Raw genomic sequence first — 17,579 nt, 5'->3', positions numbered from 1 at the left:
CCTTTTAAATTAGAGGAATGCAAACGCAGGAAACAACTCAGTCTCAAGAATGCAAACTTTGCTCTGCTTGATAGAAATCAGGTGATAGCACGTGCACACCCTCCCTGCACACCCTGGAACAAACCTGAATGAGGAAATTTGCCCGTAAATCAAATCTGTCAAAGAAATGATTACAGCCATTTACTGTACTGAAAACTTGTTTTCCTGGAATATAACAAAAAGGTAACCCCCCAGGTGTAGACTATGTAGAAGGGTTGTTTAGTTTGAATGGATATATAATTGCTGCTTCACTCGTTAGTGTGTGCTTTTTCTATTTCTGCTTTTTTTGCTCATTTACATTGTGCATTAATTTACCATTTCAGAACTATGGGGTAGAGACGGACAACTTGAAGAATCTGGTCGTGAGGATGAGAGCTGCCACCAACAGTCTACACATGGCCACGTCTGACCGCAGGAAAAGCCCAGCGTATGATGGCAGCATGTCACGCAAGCCACCCAACGACTTCCTTACCTCTGTGGTGGAGCTGATCGGTGCTGCAAAGAGCCTGCTGGCTTGGCTTGACAGGTTAGTGTTATGGAATTTTCTATCTTTAGGTTACACAAGGTCACGTGTGGGCCTTGAGGTCCTCTGCAGTAGTACTTGTTTGGCTTTGGTTGAGAACAGTAGGTGCCAGCCTATCTCAACACTGTGGGGGCCAGTGTCGACAAGACCTAATGTTGCCTTCCTAGTTCGACATAAACAGACAACAGTGTTTCCAGCCTACAATGTGCTGACGGTAACATTAACATGGAGAAATACATTCTCTTTGACTAATTCTGGGCGTGTAGTATTTGTGGTGTTATCTTGGGGTTTAAAGTCTGACCACCAGGATGAGTCTGGCAGAATGTGAGAGTGACTCAGGCACTTCTGATGTACTTTGAGAGTGTCTCTAATTCTCTTTGGCCAAGCTTCAATAAATATTACAGCATAAGACATCAGAGGCTCCTGAACACTTTCTTCCCTCCTGACCTCACCATTGACCTTTTGACTTTGGCAATTTCTCAGTTAGAACTTACATGTGTGCTCTGAATCAGATGGGCTGCTGTAAGACCACTGCACATATGCATGTAGAGAAACTCTCTTTACCTAGTAAAGTAAAGTTTTCAGATAACCTTTCAGAAACGCACTAGGTTATCGGTCCCCCCATTTTTTTTTACTGTGATTTCATTACAGGGACCTACATGGAGTAGTTTTATTTGGTTCTTGATGAGCACCAATCGTGAATACAGGGATTAAGCATGTGACTTTCTGTCATAGATTGACCTTAAAAACACGATTTAATTGTTTTGTGCTCCTACATTCTTTAATCTAGACTTGGTGCAGGTTAAATGAATTATTTATGTAGATATGATGGCCAAATAGTTCACAATATAGAGTGACCGGCTCCAAAAAAAAAGCATTATACCATAAAAGCAGAGCATATTAAGCAGGTTTCCAGGATTAAGTGTTATCTGGCTGAAATTAAGCTTCTATTGAGGCAGGCTCGGCTAAAGCGGGTAAGGTGACGTCATGATATTAACGGTAGTCTTCTGATGTTGGGATGAGAGCAGCGTGACAATCCTTTAAAACTGCTATACTAAATGTTAAATTAATTCTGAAGTTCACATTCATGCACCTTTTTTATTAGGAAATCCATAATATTGAATAAAGTCACATGCTGTGTGTAGATTCATGTTTTTGTAACGTTCAGAACTTGATATGATGAGCCACACGGACATATTTTAAGGACTGGTTGGGGGTTTGGGGGCTGATGTTTGGATAACTATTTTGGAGCTCACACGAATATGTTTTTAGATGGAGTCATGCACAAAAGGAGATAAAATGGCACCAGAGCAGTGACATTCTTGAGTTACAACCAAGTCTGTCTGTGGCCAGTCACCCAAACACAGTAATCAGAGCAAGGTTCACTGAGTCTATTATAAAGTATAGTGTTAGCAGCTCATAGCTGACTCCACATCGGTAAGTCACTCTAAACATTTACTCCAAGGCTGCTTTATGAGGTCCATGTATACAATACATACATGTATATGCAATCCAGTACAACAGCTCTGTACAACTCTCCAACAGGTGTTAATTCATCTATATGTTTATTACTGAAGTCACGGTTACTGGGGTTGTTGTACTGGAGTGCATTATACTGAAATGTGTTTCTGATATTCTTCTTTCTCTCATGTTTGTAAAGGGCATAAGCAAAATATAAGAAACACCTCAGTATAATGCAGCTGAGCTGTTGTATGGGATTCGCTTTTACAGGTGTCCCTGACTGACTGGATATCCAATGTTTGACAGTTTGCCCCTAAATATGAGTAAATGAAATCTCAACCCAACTCTCCAGTCCATCACTGGTTCCTAATGTTCTCCCTTTCCTTCTTTGTCTGCTTGCAGGACACCTCTGACAGGGATCAGTGACTTCACAGCCACCAAGAACAAGATCATTCAGCTGTGTCTGGAGCTCACCACCACAGTTCAACAGGTCTGCATGCTAGTTAGCTCAGCAGCACACGTGTTATTACCCCCTGGGAAACACACATACACAAACACACATACACAAACACACATGCACACACACAATAGCTTTTTCCACTGAGCACATACCAGCCCGGGGGCACAGACATGCAGGATAAAGTGTAGTAGAAGAGAGTTATGGGAAATGTGGTTTGGCAGCCATGACATAAGCCTGTAGCCAGCAGTCTGAGCACATTATTGCAAATGCTGATGTTTTTCTTGGGATCTTTTCCTCCTCACGCTGGCTAATGAGAAGACCCCCTTCTTGCGGGGACGTTTAATGGTAAACGTCGCTTTTGTGTTTCCAGTTTCATAAAAAAAAACCCACTGGTGCACTTTTAAAAGGTGGCTGCCAACATTCCCCAGGCTACCATACTCCCTCAGCCATGTGGTTCCTGTTTTTGCTTCTTCAAGATGCTCGCAGTGGGAGACCAAACTGTCTGAAAGTGCTTCCCGTGTGTAGGTTTAATGCAGGGATGAGGAGGTGGTCCATGGGACTGCCAGATAGACGGATAACGGTAAAAACAGAGCATCAGGATACATCCACTATATTTCACAACTTCCTGCAGAGTTGCTCTAGCATTGCATCATGTTACAATTGAGTCTACCTCTGTCAGTTATATACAACCATTTGTGGTGGGTCATGCAGATTGTATATATCTTTAAACAAAGAGAGCTGGCGAGTGGTCTTTTTCATTCAATGTTAAAGTCATTAGCTTATATGTACAATTCGTTCTCCCTAAAGGGTTCGACTTAAGCTTGTAAGCAACTCATTTTACGCTGCCAGTGAATGTGGCTGCTGAGACTGCAGGTGTCACTTTTAGAGGGTTATTGCATCAAAATAAATTCCTTTCCCAGAGTGCCCATTTCCTCGCCAGAGTCTGGGATTTCAGCGCCTTTGGTGATTTACTGTGGCTGTCTCGGTCATGGTCATCCAGGAGAAGTGGGGGGTATGCATTTCCCACACTGCCATGTGAAGTGGAGAGGTTATGGTGTAGAATAAACTCCTGATAGGTGCTGAAAGAGTCTTGTAAGACTGGGGAGATTAGTTTCCTCCAACAAGTGGAGGAGGGATGCAGTTTGGTCCTTAGCGACATATGTGACTGCAGAAATGATGATGAGGAAGCTTATTTAAGTATCTCCACTCTGTGTGCACACAAATGGCACAACAGTTAGATTATTGGCTTCCTTTTTCCATTTAGACTCCCTTTGTTTTGTGCTGGCCAGAGTATGAGCCACTGGTTAATAAAATAGGATGCACAGGAGACTCCCCCAGTGATTAGTTTTATGACGCGGGAGGACGCCACGAGTTTTGCCCAGCTCGTTCATGAACTTCAGCCAGGAATTAGGGCTTTTCACATCACACAATTTATGTGTTCTGCCTGAATGAAGCCTTTGTCTACACACAAAATGGGACACAGCCATAAAACTGTGAAGGCATCACACGTCTTGGCGTGGAGGTCGTTCTCTTTCAAAGAAGGCATTTTACATAAATCCCCCATGTCTTCTATCTGTGCTTCCCACTGAATTGTTCGATTTGAAGTTTATTCCTCTCTATTTTTAGCAGAAAGAACAGATTCCATTATGTAGGCCAAACGCTTTAACAAATATAGCAGTCATATGTAGGTATAATATGAGTAGAGGACTAGGTCTGAAGTTTTGCAGTCCATTTCACTTGAGTGAAAAGGCAGCTCTACACTCCAGGTTCCTGCACTGTGCCAGCACTCCTCTCTCTCGGCCACTTCATCGCTCGACCATGCAAATCCGCTCTGGTGGCAGATCAAAGGCCCAGAGAGCAGCACACAGAGAGTCATCTGATCCACACCGGCTGTGTGGATCAAGTCCATAACGTGAGGGATCAGTACACCCAGGGAATTGTCCCTCAGCCTCTGTCAGTGCTTAGTTATGATCTGGCTTCTGTCTACTTGTAGGACTTTGGTTTCGACAAAGATATGGGATTAATTTGGATATCACAAACAGATCTTTAGAAGGATTAACTGTGTCATTGTATTCACATGATTTGACGGTGAAGATAAATGTTCCACAAATTTTAAAGCCTGGTCAGAGATGTGCCAAGCCATGTCTGCGGCACATAATGACACTGCTTTTGTTTAACAACCTCTAAACATCAAAATAATGTATTTTTAGCTCATCCCTCTTGGCTCAGTCAGCAGTGTAGTCATCCAAACATGGGTCAGTTTCTAAAAGAAATATGCAGTTGCATGTTTACGCAAGCATGGCCAAATTCCTTCTGAAACCACCATATGTTCTTGGCTGACATTAGAAACTACATTGTATGGAAACATGATTTTGGGACCAATATGTGTCAAATTTAACTTCTGATTGTTTTTTCCTTCTTAATGTTTATGTTGGCTTTTAATTTTTCCCCCCCTTTCAAGCGAAGGAAACGTGGCAAAGTCACTTGTATGTTACTTACTTACTTTAACCAAAAGAGCTTAGTCCTGCGGTCAAACACAGATAAAAAACAATATTTAGGGATGTACACTCGCTTTGATGTAAAGCCATCGCTCACAGGCACAGACAGGCAGTTCATACAAATCTCGTCAATGCAAACAAACAGAACGACAAGCCAAGTGCATTTGAAAACAGACGCTCCCCCTTTAGTCTAGTGGAATGTGCAAGCTATGGAAATATGGAAAAACTTGCTCGACCCCTCATTCGCTGTCTGCACAATGGATTTACAAGGAGCAACAGAACTGGCTTTGTACATGGCACATGCCTGTGCATGTCATTAATACTGTGAGGGCCCACAACACCATTTACCCTTTATTTTGCCTTGACAAAAGGTTTGTGGCTTGTGAGGCCTCTCCAGAAACAAGAGACGTGTTGAAGTAGTTTTTCTGTGCCCTCTAGTTTTGACAAGTGTTTCACCTACGTTTTGATGAATGCCTTCCCTTTGGGCATTCCCAGCGTAGAGTCCACCCCTCCCTGCCTAACCAGGGGCCCTTTCACCACCAGCAACACAGTTGTCAGGGGAGGCTGTTGCCTCAGCTGTGTCCAGTCCAGCTGCAGTCTCCGAGCGCCGTGTTGGGACATTTTGGAAGGGATGGTGGTCTGTCTCCCAGCTGACTTTGCAGATTTCTATCTCCAAATGACCACAGATCACAGCTACTGTCTTATTTCTTTCCAGAACCCCCCCTGCCTTCACTAGCCCACCCACTGTCAACTGTGGAAAAGCAGCGATGCATCCAAACGTTTGCAGGAAATCAAAGCACTATTTGGATGAGGGCTTTCTGAACATCATTACAATGTTTTCTTCAATTGTTTTCCCACCATGTCAACTGCACATTGTTACTATATGAGTGTTAGTATGGTATTTACGTTCCAATATAGTTTACTGAACCACACGGGGCATTATGCAATTATAGCATCCCTAGAATTTAGGCAGAGAGGTCTAGAGAGAATCTAAAAGCTGTTTATTTGTGGCTGTTCTCCATTTTCTCAGTTCTATATCTGGAATGCTGATTATATCGTACTCACCCAACCCCTATACTTTTTCCTCTCTGTAGCCATTGAACAGCCTCTTCCTCTTCCCTGTTGTTTACTGTTCACCAGCCTAATCTGTCATCGCTGTCTTCTGTGTAACAGGACTGCAGTGTTTACGAGATGGAAGAGAAGATCCTGGAAGTTGTAAGTACGCTGCTATCTCTTCTTTTTGTTTCCCATAATATAAACTAAATGAGACGCTGAAGTGCACGTATAGAGGGGAAAAAGGTTGGATACATGTCTTTTTTACATTGAGGTTGTGTGACACGCTCACAGCAGCAAGGTCATTTTTCCGAGTGAACGGAACAGACTGGTCTATAGGATTGCCAGCAGAGGAGGCGGCTCTAATACGCCCCAACCATCAATCAGTGTTTCCTGTTGCTGACACTCTCCAGACCCCTTGGGCTAATACCGAGCTTCCTCTAGCACTCTGTCTCTTTCTTAGACAACCCAAGTCCGCGTTAGAGCTGAGTTTCTTTTTGTGCATTTCTTTGTTTCCTACACTTTTGCATTACCCTGCCTCTGGTCTTTGTTATCATCTTTTGTCTCCAGCTTTTTCTCACGTTCTTTCACTTATTCTTTTCATGCTGCGTTTTATTTTCCCTAATTTCCTGTTGCTATCGCTCTCATTTCTGTATGTCCTCTCGATAAATTGTACACTTTGTGTTCAAAACAAAACGCACGTGCCTGAGAAGAGGCCCCCTCTAATGATGATAAATAATAGTTTTTGTCCTGAAACGAGCAACGTACAAAGCAGACAGAAGGGACTGATTTCAGTGTTGTGTTTGCACTACGTCCAGTTAATAGCACACTAATGGCCTTTTTTAGCCCATTAAGCCTGGCACTAAACATGAACATGCTCACACACACACACACACACACAGCCATGTACACAGTGAGTAATACAACTTAACTGATGACGGATAAGGTCTTTGTGTCACGAGTAGCAGCGTAAACCTGACTTGTTGTAACCTGTAAAACACGCGCTACGTTCACTTGTTAGTAAAGGCACAATGCACCATTGGAGAATTTAGCACAAAATTACTGTGAGAAGTTTGTTGTGCTTCTTGGTTTATTCATTCATGTTACCCTTTTCCTCTGCAGTCTAAGATTTTGAACAGCATCTGTGACCAGACCGTGAGAACCACCTCTGACCCCCTGATGAGCCAGTCGGCCTGCTTGGAAGAAGTCCAGCTGACCAATATCAAACCAGGAGAGGGTCTGGTAAGGGAATGCTGGGAGATTGTCTTCCTCTTTTCAGCCCTAAACCCGATGTCTGCCTTATGGGCAAGGAATGCATGCAATGTGTGTCAAATCGTGACCCTCACATCCCTTTGGGAATATCATATTTTTACTGAAAACATAACTCTGGTCTTTTTTTTTGTTGTTGTTTTTTGCCATAGGGAATGTACATCAAGTCTACGTATGATGGGTTACATGTCATCACAGGCACCACAGAGCACGTAAGTATGACAAAACGCTCCCTTTCCATGCTGTAATTATTATTGTATTGTAAAATGCAGCGAACGGTATAATAGAAATCCCTTTTTATTACTGCAGTTTTTATGCACTCACTAAAAAAAGGCTTCTGATATTAGTAAAAAAACACCTCAGTCTCATTCTCCTCTTCATTCTCTTCCTCCTCTACTGAGGAGGGCACATTGACTTATCTGAATAAGTCAAAAACTACTCATCAGTAAAAAGCGATTGTTTCTTTCTGCACTCTAGTAACCGGTAAATATCACAAACAACCCCCACAAAAAAACTTTCCACACACTGAGACAACCAGTTAGTGACTAATACAACAGCATCACTTCCACGGTTGAATCCTCACGCCTCCGGTCCTTAATCGTGAATCAGGACCTGAATCATCACCAATAATGACTAGTTAATACTGCTTGACATCCGTGTGGCATGGAAAACAATTCAACTTGTATTCATACATGCAGACAGTGTTGTTGAGAGTGTTTTGTTTTCTCACGATTTGAACTTGGGTTCAGTGTTTGTTCCTCAAATATTTGCTTTTTTGTGTTTGTATTTTAAAGGCAGCTGTTGAAATCAGGCAGAAATGCCAGCGAAGTAGCTTGTAGATTAGCATAAGGTGTGTGCAGCAAGTAAAAGTGGTTTATCAGGATTTGACCTTTTTACTTTGTTTGTTCTTTAGTCACCTGCAGACCTGACCAGGAAGATCCATGCTGGTGATGAAGTGATCCAGGTTAACCAGCAGACAGTGGTAAGCACAGACTCTACATATCCGATTATATACATAGTGTCAATTTGAGTACAAAAAATAAATTCATGGAGCGTGTGTGTGTGTGTTTCTTGTTAACCAGGTGGGCTGGCAGCTGAAAAACCTGGTTGTCAAACTGAGAGAGGATCCCAGCGGTGTGGTTCTACTCCTTAAGAAGAGGCCCACAGGCCCAACAGGTTTCACCCCTGCCCCTCTAAAGAACATGCGCTGGAAGCCCCCCGTACCACAGGTACATGCACTCAAGCTCCAGACAATACTCCTTTCATTATGGAAGATCAACAAAAGCCTGCGCGTCTAGTCATTTTAAACCAATTATCAGCTTTTTAGGGAGCTGGTTCCAGTGGCAAGTCGAGACAAGTGTCACAGAGCCACCCTGAAAGTGCTGCCAGCTGAACTAAATACAACATTGAGTTTTCCTTCACGTGCAACATCAGAGGCAAACAAACCAATGATGTCATTCAGTCTAGGAGATAAAGCTGCCAGCCTGTATTGGAGTCTGGTTAGATTAGTATCTGGTTGATGAGAAGTGCCCAGAGGAAGACAAAGAAGACAATTGGAGTTTCGATAATTCACGTTATTTGGGTTTGCTAAGGGAAAACACCCCAAATGTGTCTCGTTCAAAGAAAGGTCAGGGGTAGCTGATAAATATTGCGCTAATAAGGTTATGTGACCATAATCCAATTTGCTGTTCTCTCTCATGTGAACACATTAGGCTTAACATAGCTTTTAACCGCATCTCCGCACCTGAGTCCCCTTAAACAGACGGAGAGACAATAAGCCTTTTTGTAAACTAAGACTGCCCAATTTCAGGCTCTGCCATTGTCTTATCATGCGTAGCGTGTTTTATAGCCTGAGAAGGCAAGATGAGACGATATCAGATAAGAGTGGGTTTCTCAAAACAACAAAGAGCCTCTCAACACAAAGGTGGCCCATGTCAACAAGTCCACCAGCGTCTTGTTTTAACAAGCACTCAGGCATATATCAGAGTTAGTCATCTCAGTTTATCTGCGATAACAAGGCTCCAGAAGGCAAAACGGAGATAAATCGTACACCCTGATTCAGGAATGAATGACACTGGCTTTGTAATACTGTATAATTTGTACACATGGGAGCTATTTGGAGAAAGAAAGAGGGGGGAATGATTCATGAGATCCTAAATCGGATGTTTAGTTTGTCATTAATCTACGACATCCACTACGCTGTAACATCAGACGTATCATTTAGGTCTGATGAGAATGGCAGCGTGTAAGAGTCGTACATTTAGTCGAGGGCACAATGTTGTTGAGTGTTGGGAAACATAACTGTGGTAAATGAGTACAGTTTTAAGTACATGTCTCGCAAGCTATTTTGGACTTTTACTTACAATCTTTCCGTACCTCAAACAAGAAGGTTCATACTCAGAGAGACGCACACAAGCACTTAAATGTCTCACCACATGTGGTAAACTCCTCCCAGTTGCCAGCAAGTCATATTTGGTCTTAATTTGGGATTTGGCAGAAACAACAAACAATGACTTAATTCGTTTTCAACAGTAAACTGATGCACTGTATGTGTGCATGCGTGAGAAGCCTAGCAGAAATCCCACTATCATTTATTAATTGTGTGAGAAGTTAACTGACTAAAATGAATTATTGTGCTGCTCTTTTTCAGAACAACTCCTCCTTGATCAGAGCCCAGTCTCCCTGCAGCTCAGCTAACGGCTCAACCAAAAAGGAGAAGCCAGCTATCCTGGACTTGTACATCCCCCCTCCTCCTCCAATGCCGTACACCCCACGGTGAGCGATTACTATTTCATGAGGTTTAGCTTTTTAGCTAGAGTTCTAAAAAGTTGGAGGTTAAAACACACAAGGCATGAAACAGCTCAAAGAAATAGTAAGAAGAAGAGAAGGAGAGAAAACAACTTCCACCCTGCAGTGAGCTATCCAGTCACCCCTGGTCAACCTTTGCAGCATTTCCACATCCAGGCCTTTGAAGCAGGTGGATAATGAGTGTGTCCCAGACCCGTGACCACAATACTTCCCTCTCTCCTCCTACTGCACATTCTGTTCTTGTCCTCAGCCCACTCTGCTCCCAGTCCTGCTATAGTCCTTATGCAATGACTGTTTCATCTTCAACCTTCATAAAGATGACAGAACATGGTCACACTCACAAAACTGCTGAAATGTTTGCAGCTCTGTCATATTTATTTCTGGTAATAACAGTAACATATTTGCTTCTAAATCATCCAAATCGTGACGTCATCATTGATACTTTGAACTGTGGCATCTTGTGCTGTTAAATAAATAAGTATTTTTTCCTTTCTCCGCGCAGAGAGGCGAGAACGGACACCTTCTCCAGCATTAGTAAAAGACCAAAGGGCTCTGAGTCACCCAACTCCTTTCTGGACCAGGAGAGCAGAAGACGCTGCACGATCTCAGATTATGACAAGATAAGCGTCGGCTGTCCGATCGAGGCCAACGTGATACAGCCCAGAATGAGGGAGCACAGGCCCTCACGTGGTCAGTATTTTCTCATCTACAGAGTCTTATAAACACTCAAGCAGTGGGTAGTGAAATATATGATCCTTAAAATAATGCTTTTGATAAATATTTAACTCTTGCCTGTAGGAAAGCCCCGGCCTCTCTCCATGCCAGCAGATACATGTGTTGGAGTGGTAGATCCCTACGCTAAGCCCTGGACACAGGGAAGGAAAGGTATGTGGCATGCTCTAATTGTCAGATGAACCCCCTTCAAAAATATATTTTTGCACTTCTGCACTTCCTTGACAATTCCTGTCTTATACAGCAAGCTATAATGTGTTAATGAATGAGTTTTCTAGTTAATAAACTTCAGACGGGATAAGCTGACTTCTCATTGTCTTTGCTTTAGGTGAAGACCTCCTGTACAGATACCTGAGCAATGAGAGGATCCCTACCATTGCGGAGGAGGTCCCCTCGGTGTCTCCGCCCTACAGGCCTGCGGGGGAACGTCACCTCGTCAGAGTGGACCACATCAGGGGCAGCCGCTACTACTCCAACTCTGACCTCCACAACAGCGCCACCATCCCCTACCAGGAGGACATGAGAAAGGCCCCCGTAGCCCCCGTCTCCAAACGCACGGCAGAACGCTCACTACTGGTCAGTTGGATCACGCGGCTTAAGCTATTGACTCACTGATGATGCGCTTCCTGTCCGGGGCTTCCTGTCTTGTGTCCTTCCTCAGTGCCTTTTGATTTTTAACGTCCAGCTGGTTTTTTGGCAGCTTCGGGCTTTCTCACACTCTCTCCCCAACCTCCATATTTCCCTGGTGTTACTACTACTACCAACTACTACTCCTCAACCAAACTTACTTTTGTAGTACTCACGGCATTACATCATCACCCCTTTAACACTGCGCACAACCCTCCTCGTCTCTGACTACAAGTCCCATCTCTGCCTCAAGTGGATACAGTTTGTTCAGGTTTAGGACACTTTGGCCTTGTGTGCTGTCTATGGACTCCTCTGTACATACTAAGTTATGTCATGTTTCAGTTGAAATGCTCTCTGGTACCATTATTTAATACTTCAGCTATTTGCTTATTTTGATTTTATCTGCATAAATAAGTTATGGAAACTAAACTAAGTGAAACAAACAGCATATTTTGTTAGTGAAACTGTGCTTTTACTATACATGTTACTTTTTTCTTTTTTCAAATTACACTTTTGTGATCAGTTACATTAACCTCTGCCAAAGGTTGCCTCTTGTAAGCTATGCATAAACTTCATAAGGATTTTTGTAGTCACTTTAGTTGAAAAATGCTGCATTGGTTGGTAAAAGGTAGGGGTGCAACGATACACAGAATTCACGGTTCGGTTCGATACTTTACTGTCACAGTTCGATATTTTTTCAATACAAAAAAGAGAACTTTCCATGCCTTTTTTGACTTGTAGTTTACTGAAATTACCAACATTTGTTTCAACTGATCTGAAGGATGGTGGAGGATCTTTGATTTTAGCGAGCAGCACGCGTCAATGTACACAGACCACCTCGAGCAGTGGGAAGCAAGGCACAGAAAAAGCAAAGAGAAGCTGATGGATTTTCAAAATAAAATACCCCATGCAAACTACCGGTCGTAAAAACAGACGAAACTAATATGTTTATGCATGTTTGGAAGAACATAGACTGGGAAAATGGCCAAATCTGGCGGGCTAAACGCTTGCTTCTGAAATGCTACGCCACTGAGCTCTCAGCACAGAGCGCATTGTCAGAAGTTGATAAAAATAAATATAAAATTGCATTGTATTGTTCGATTCATAGTGCAAACCAAACCGAGACCACCGTATCGAACGGTTCAATACAGATACATGTATTGTTGCACCCCTTGTAAAAGGATGTTTATATCTTGTCACAAATACTTGTGCTAGTTTTAAAGCTATGCACTCTATTCAGTAAACTTTTCTATCCTGTGTTTCAGTTTACTCTGCAATTATCCACCTAAAGAGCCTATACATAGAGCTGGCTGACAGTAATAAATGGTCTTTCTAAGCCAGTGTTTTGAACCAATCTTTTAGGACGCACGGGTCACATGGACGACCACAGATCACAAGAGACAGAATGACAGTATTATTTAAGAAAATACAGGGAAGAAGTGTCTATTGTTGCTTGATCTGCCTTTTGTAAGTTTTGAATAGTGTTTTATTAAAAATTGCAGTTCATGTCAGTGATCTTTTGTGTTGTCTTTATTTTACCGTTGGGTGTGGAATTACTGCTTACTGTGTAACTGTAACGTAGAGTGTGGGATGACATTTCTTCCTGAAAACTTCATTGTTGTTCTAGTATCAGTTTACATACTGAAAAATGACATTGTGAAGGGCCGTTTTAGTCGTTATTAACTGGCTCTCTAACCTTTTGACATTTTGAGGTGAACTCTGCCTCTGTTTTTTTTTTAAGCATGCGGTGAAACGGGATAGCTACTGTCAAGTTACCTTTTCTCTGTGTCTCAGATGGTGATGCTTATGCAACTACCACCCTCTTTGATGAACCTTAAATTCCAGCTGGGTGACCATATGGTCAAAGCAGGTTTTCCATCAGGGGATCCTATTCCTGCACATATGTTGCCTTTTAAACATTTAAAAGTCAGTTTAGGATTACTTTGCCTGACAGCTTTTGCCATTTTCATTGATTTTGAGCGTTTGCCTGGAGAAGATCAGCACCTTTTCATCATGGAACTAAAGATCTGTCAAAGACTAACCTCTTTCCCTGCCTCTTTGCATGTGTCTTTTTGCGCATGAATTTTCAGATTTGAGATGGGCCTCTTTTCTTATCTCTCCTCCACTTCTTCTTCTTCCCTTCCCGTGTCTTGCTCTGCCCAAACTTGCCAAGCTAGAGTCGCCTGTGGTCCTTACTAATTTGCACTTTCTGAAAACCTGTGGTCTGTCTAAATACTACCTGCACTCTGTTTAACCCACTGCTAAGTTTGCTAACCACTAACATGTTATGCCTGCACATCACAAATGGTTACATGGGAATGCTGAATTATTGGTAGACTGTGTGCATGTGGAATTTTTTTTTTTTTTTTTTGTTAACTGTAAACAAATCTCAGACCGAGACACATAAATGTGATGAATGTTTTGTTCTTAATTTAATTATTTTTTTCTGTTCTGGAGAGGAGTTCCATTTTGCTACAACATGAAATTAGGAAAACAAAATGCTTGTAATCGAGAAGATGCTGCACTTTAACAGTCAACATTTAACTACCACCACATAAAGTCATAAAACGAGTCCTTATAAACAGTAGCTTTAAGTTAATGTTTGTAGATCTCTTTGAAACTAAGAGCAATTTTAAGAGCAACTATATCAGGATAGTTGACTCAATCTCCAACATGCGTTAACACCAGAATCTTTATGTATCACAGGGATCCGACTGGCACTCTAGCAGTGACTTCCTCAACCGGTGAGTTCCTCACTCTCTCCCACGCACACACACATATATACACAGTGTTACGTCGTGCGTAGGTCAGATGAGAAACATAAGAACAGGGTGGGTCTACTTTTCCTACAGGGAGTGACAGTCAGCAGGCTGTGGAATCTTTTTAAAACAGTGGGTCAGTGGGTGGGCTGCTTTTATGATCAAGGAAAATATGCCATAGACAACCATACTGAGGCTCATATAGGGCATAGAGAGAGACAGACAAACAGATGGTGACAGCTGGAGGGTAAAAACCATAGAGTTACTATCCAAGTGTGGCTGTATATCAATTGTTTAATGGTAGGCTATGAACTAATATTAATCGATTTGTGCTTGTGGCTATTAGGAGCTGCAGCAACATGGTCAGAACTGATCCAAAGTATCACTGTTCTGCTTCAACCAGACAATAAAAACTAAAGAATAGATTTCCATCCACAAGATTTCCAGGCTTATAGTATTATAGTTGAGAAATCTATGGTCATTTTGTTGGAGCTGTACAAACCTTTTCACTCGCTTGAATGTTAAATCCATTAAAAGCTTATTATTAAATGGGTAATGTCTGTTTTTTGAGACATCGTTATCCCTCAGGACCTCCAATATGTTCCAACATATCCCACACACCAACGTGTCCATCCTTGGTGGCCATCCACCCCCACATGCCGGATAATCTTTAGAAATGTCACTGTCATGACAAATCCTGATACTTCTATGCGTCTAACTATAAATAAACCCACCCCACTGCGAAATCTGACGACATCTAAGGATTGCTGCTCATCTGTGGCCCCTGTACTTCCTCTGGTCTTGGATGTAGGGCCTGGGGAGGTGTGACTCCCCACATTAACACCGTGATCGATGACTAAATGCCTCACACAATACCCCCCGTCCTTCCCGGCAGTTCTATTCTAAGAGCCGCACACAAACGCGTTGCATCCGGTTTGTTGCACGCTCGATCAAAACACATTACTCAAATTTAGAATATATAGAGATGCTATAGTAAATCTCGCAGATAAGCAGTTGACTCATCGTTGGTGGAGGTTCATGAACATGTGACACTGGTGCAGGTCATGGAATTTGATTGACGGTGGATTTAATCAGCTGTCATCTTAATTTTGGCTTGTTAATCCATTAAAACAAACCAGTTTTTCCTCATGACAAAGCATAAAATGTGACGGTGCATCAATTTTATTTCTGTCAGTTGTCAAAACCATCTATTTAATTATCTAAGAAAAGGTGGGGGGTGAATTCTGTGTGGGTGGGAGAGCAGCAAAGCGTACCTACAGAAGTTTTTTAAGTTGCAACACCTGCAAAAAAAAAGTCATCAGTCTCTTCTTTGACAAACTAGTAATTTACAGACGAGACAAAGACATGAAAATTTATGGATGACAGGAGGAGGAGAGCGCCGAAAATGTCAGCGATCGAAAGGAAGAAAAAAAATGAGCCAGAGACAATTTCATACCCTGAAATTGCAGGGTGAGGCCTGGATGAGGTATTCTGCTCATTCTGAGCATTGGAAACAAGTTTTTTTGTCTGCCCATGTTGCTGTGGCTGGTTGCCAAATGTAGTATCAAAACCGCTGGAACACCAACTAAAATGCCAACCCTGAAACAGTCTCCACGGGATGTGTTTAGTTCAGTTCATATCATCAAAGTAAACTGCATTGGAACACAGATAAAGGTAATGAGTGGTTACGAATGAGCTGAGAAGCAATAAGTATGTGTTGGAAATTTTCAAGAGACACCTTCGTCTGATCTGAGGAATGACGGTTGGATTAAGATTTTTTGTGTACAGGACAACTGTACTGTAAACTGCTTGACGTCAGCTTCAGCAGTCAGTTTCAAACCATTGAACGTCGACTTTCATTGTCTCTTACAGGTATAATCAACCACAGATACGATCCTGGTCCTTCTCTCAAGCAGTAAGTATACTGTGTTGGGTCAGTCTGTCTAAATGTAACCGCTATCAATCCCACTGATGAAAGAATGATGTGTATGTGGTCATACAGTATGGGTGTGCATTTTTCATACATCTGCGTGAGTGACTGAGTTAGTCCACTGTGCAATGTGAGGAATGCCACTGGCCCGGGAGGAGGTGACACCGAAAGCCTCAATTACAGGCCCATTACATTTCACACACAGATAAAACAACATACACACTTTCTCTTGCGCTCTCCTTCAAACACAAACCACCAGACAAGTATTGCAATGTGCAGTCCACGTGAAAGGTCTTGACTGAAGAGTCTGAACACGCACACACACACACACACCATGAAACTGAGTGGAAAATAAAAAAGCATAGCACGGATCGCCACGAGGTCTCTAGAGGATTAAGCGTTCTAGCGCCGCCTTCAGGTTTGAGTGTGGAGTTTTGAGTGAAATGTCTCATCAACTATTGAATGAATTGTCATGAAATTTGGTACAAAAGTTAATATAGCACTATCATCAATAAAATGTGCTCAGAATTTCTGTATATGTGTGTGTGTGTGTGTGTGTGTATATATATATATATATATTATATATCTCATATATATAAACTTGAGCATGGTCATTGTCTTAGCATCAGCATTTAGGTCAAGGCGCTGCCTCAAAGCTGCTAGCATGGCTGCAGACTCTTTGTGTTGTCCGTCACTGAACGTGCAGACCACGTGAAAGGACTTGAAATTGATCTAGCATCTATTGACTGTGGCAGATGTGAAAATGAAATGACCACAAGGGTAAACTCAGGATCATTCTTACTGCCTTTGCACTCACACACAGAGGCCATACTCCACAGCACCGTGAGTTACTGTCTTAGTGGCACATACCAGTCATGCACCTCCACAGGGGTCAGATGAATTAGGCACATAGTCAGTAGTGGCATGTGTACAAATCACATTTGTACAGATTTATAGTCCAACGGCCACTTGTGGCACCAAACAAGAAAACCTTGACCCTGCTGTTAGCGTTTATATAGAATTGACGTGAGGGGGTACAAGGATGTTTGGATTTTACTGCTTCTGGACTATTTGTGCTTGTACCTGAATGGTTACAATTTATTTCAATCCAAATCCTCATTGACTGTCATTCAATAGTGTATTTATAGCTCAGTGAGCACATGCAGCAAGATCTAAACTGAGGTGGTGAACTGTGCCAGGGCAGTTACTACCAACAGCAAGCAGGGGGGCACGCAGCGCCGTCAAACTGAGCAAGCTAGAATCTGATATCATTTCCAGCCCTTGCACCCTTCCCCCTTTAGTGAGATCCCCCTGCTGAATAATAGCCACTTTGTTTGCCCCCCTCTCTTCTTTCTCCCCTTCACATACACACACACACACACACACACACACAGTTTCTGGGTGGGAGGAGTGCGGAGGG

The 17,579-nt window shown here is 42.4% G+C and overlaps 1 protein-coding gene across 1 annotated transcript in view; it reads left to right on the top strand.

Moving 5' to 3' along the window:
- Window positions 1-12,985, top strand: part of LOC104919292 (connector enhancer of kinase suppressor of ras 3) — a 31,768-nt gene extending 18,783 nt beyond the window's left edge. Inside the window, exons 3-13 of the mRNA XM_010731272.3 lie at window positions 363-565; window positions 2,426-2,513; window positions 6,155-6,196; window positions 7,157-7,276; window positions 7,456-7,515; window positions 8,217-8,285; window positions 8,386-8,532; window positions 9,954-10,078; window positions 10,614-10,801; window positions 10,910-10,996; window positions 11,172-12,985. Of these exons, the coding sequence (XP_010729574.1) occupies window positions 363-565; window positions 2,426-2,513; window positions 6,155-6,196; window positions 7,157-7,276; window positions 7,456-7,515; window positions 8,217-8,285; window positions 8,386-8,532; window positions 9,954-10,078; window positions 10,614-10,801; window positions 10,910-10,996; window positions 11,172-11,458 (1,416 nt within the window). The 3' untranslated portion in view covers window positions 11,459-12,985. The remainder of the gene's footprint in view (window positions 1-362; window positions 566-2,425; window positions 2,514-6,154; window positions 6,197-7,156; window positions 7,277-7,455; window positions 7,516-8,216; window positions 8,286-8,385; window positions 8,533-9,953; window positions 10,079-10,613; window positions 10,802-10,909; window positions 10,997-11,171) is intronic.
- Window positions 12,986-17,579: the final 4,594 nt, after the last annotated feature.

This window comes from Larimichthys crocea, chromosome XXIV, assembly GCF_000972845.2.
Source record: "Larimichthys crocea isolate SSNF chromosome XXIV, L_crocea_2.0, whole genome shotgun sequence".
Taxonomy (NCBI): Eukaryota; Metazoa; Chordata; class Actinopteri; family Sciaenidae; genus Larimichthys; species Larimichthys crocea.
The sequence above is the reverse complement of the archived record's forward strand: the minus strand, read 5'-3'. Positions and strand labels throughout refer to the sequence as shown.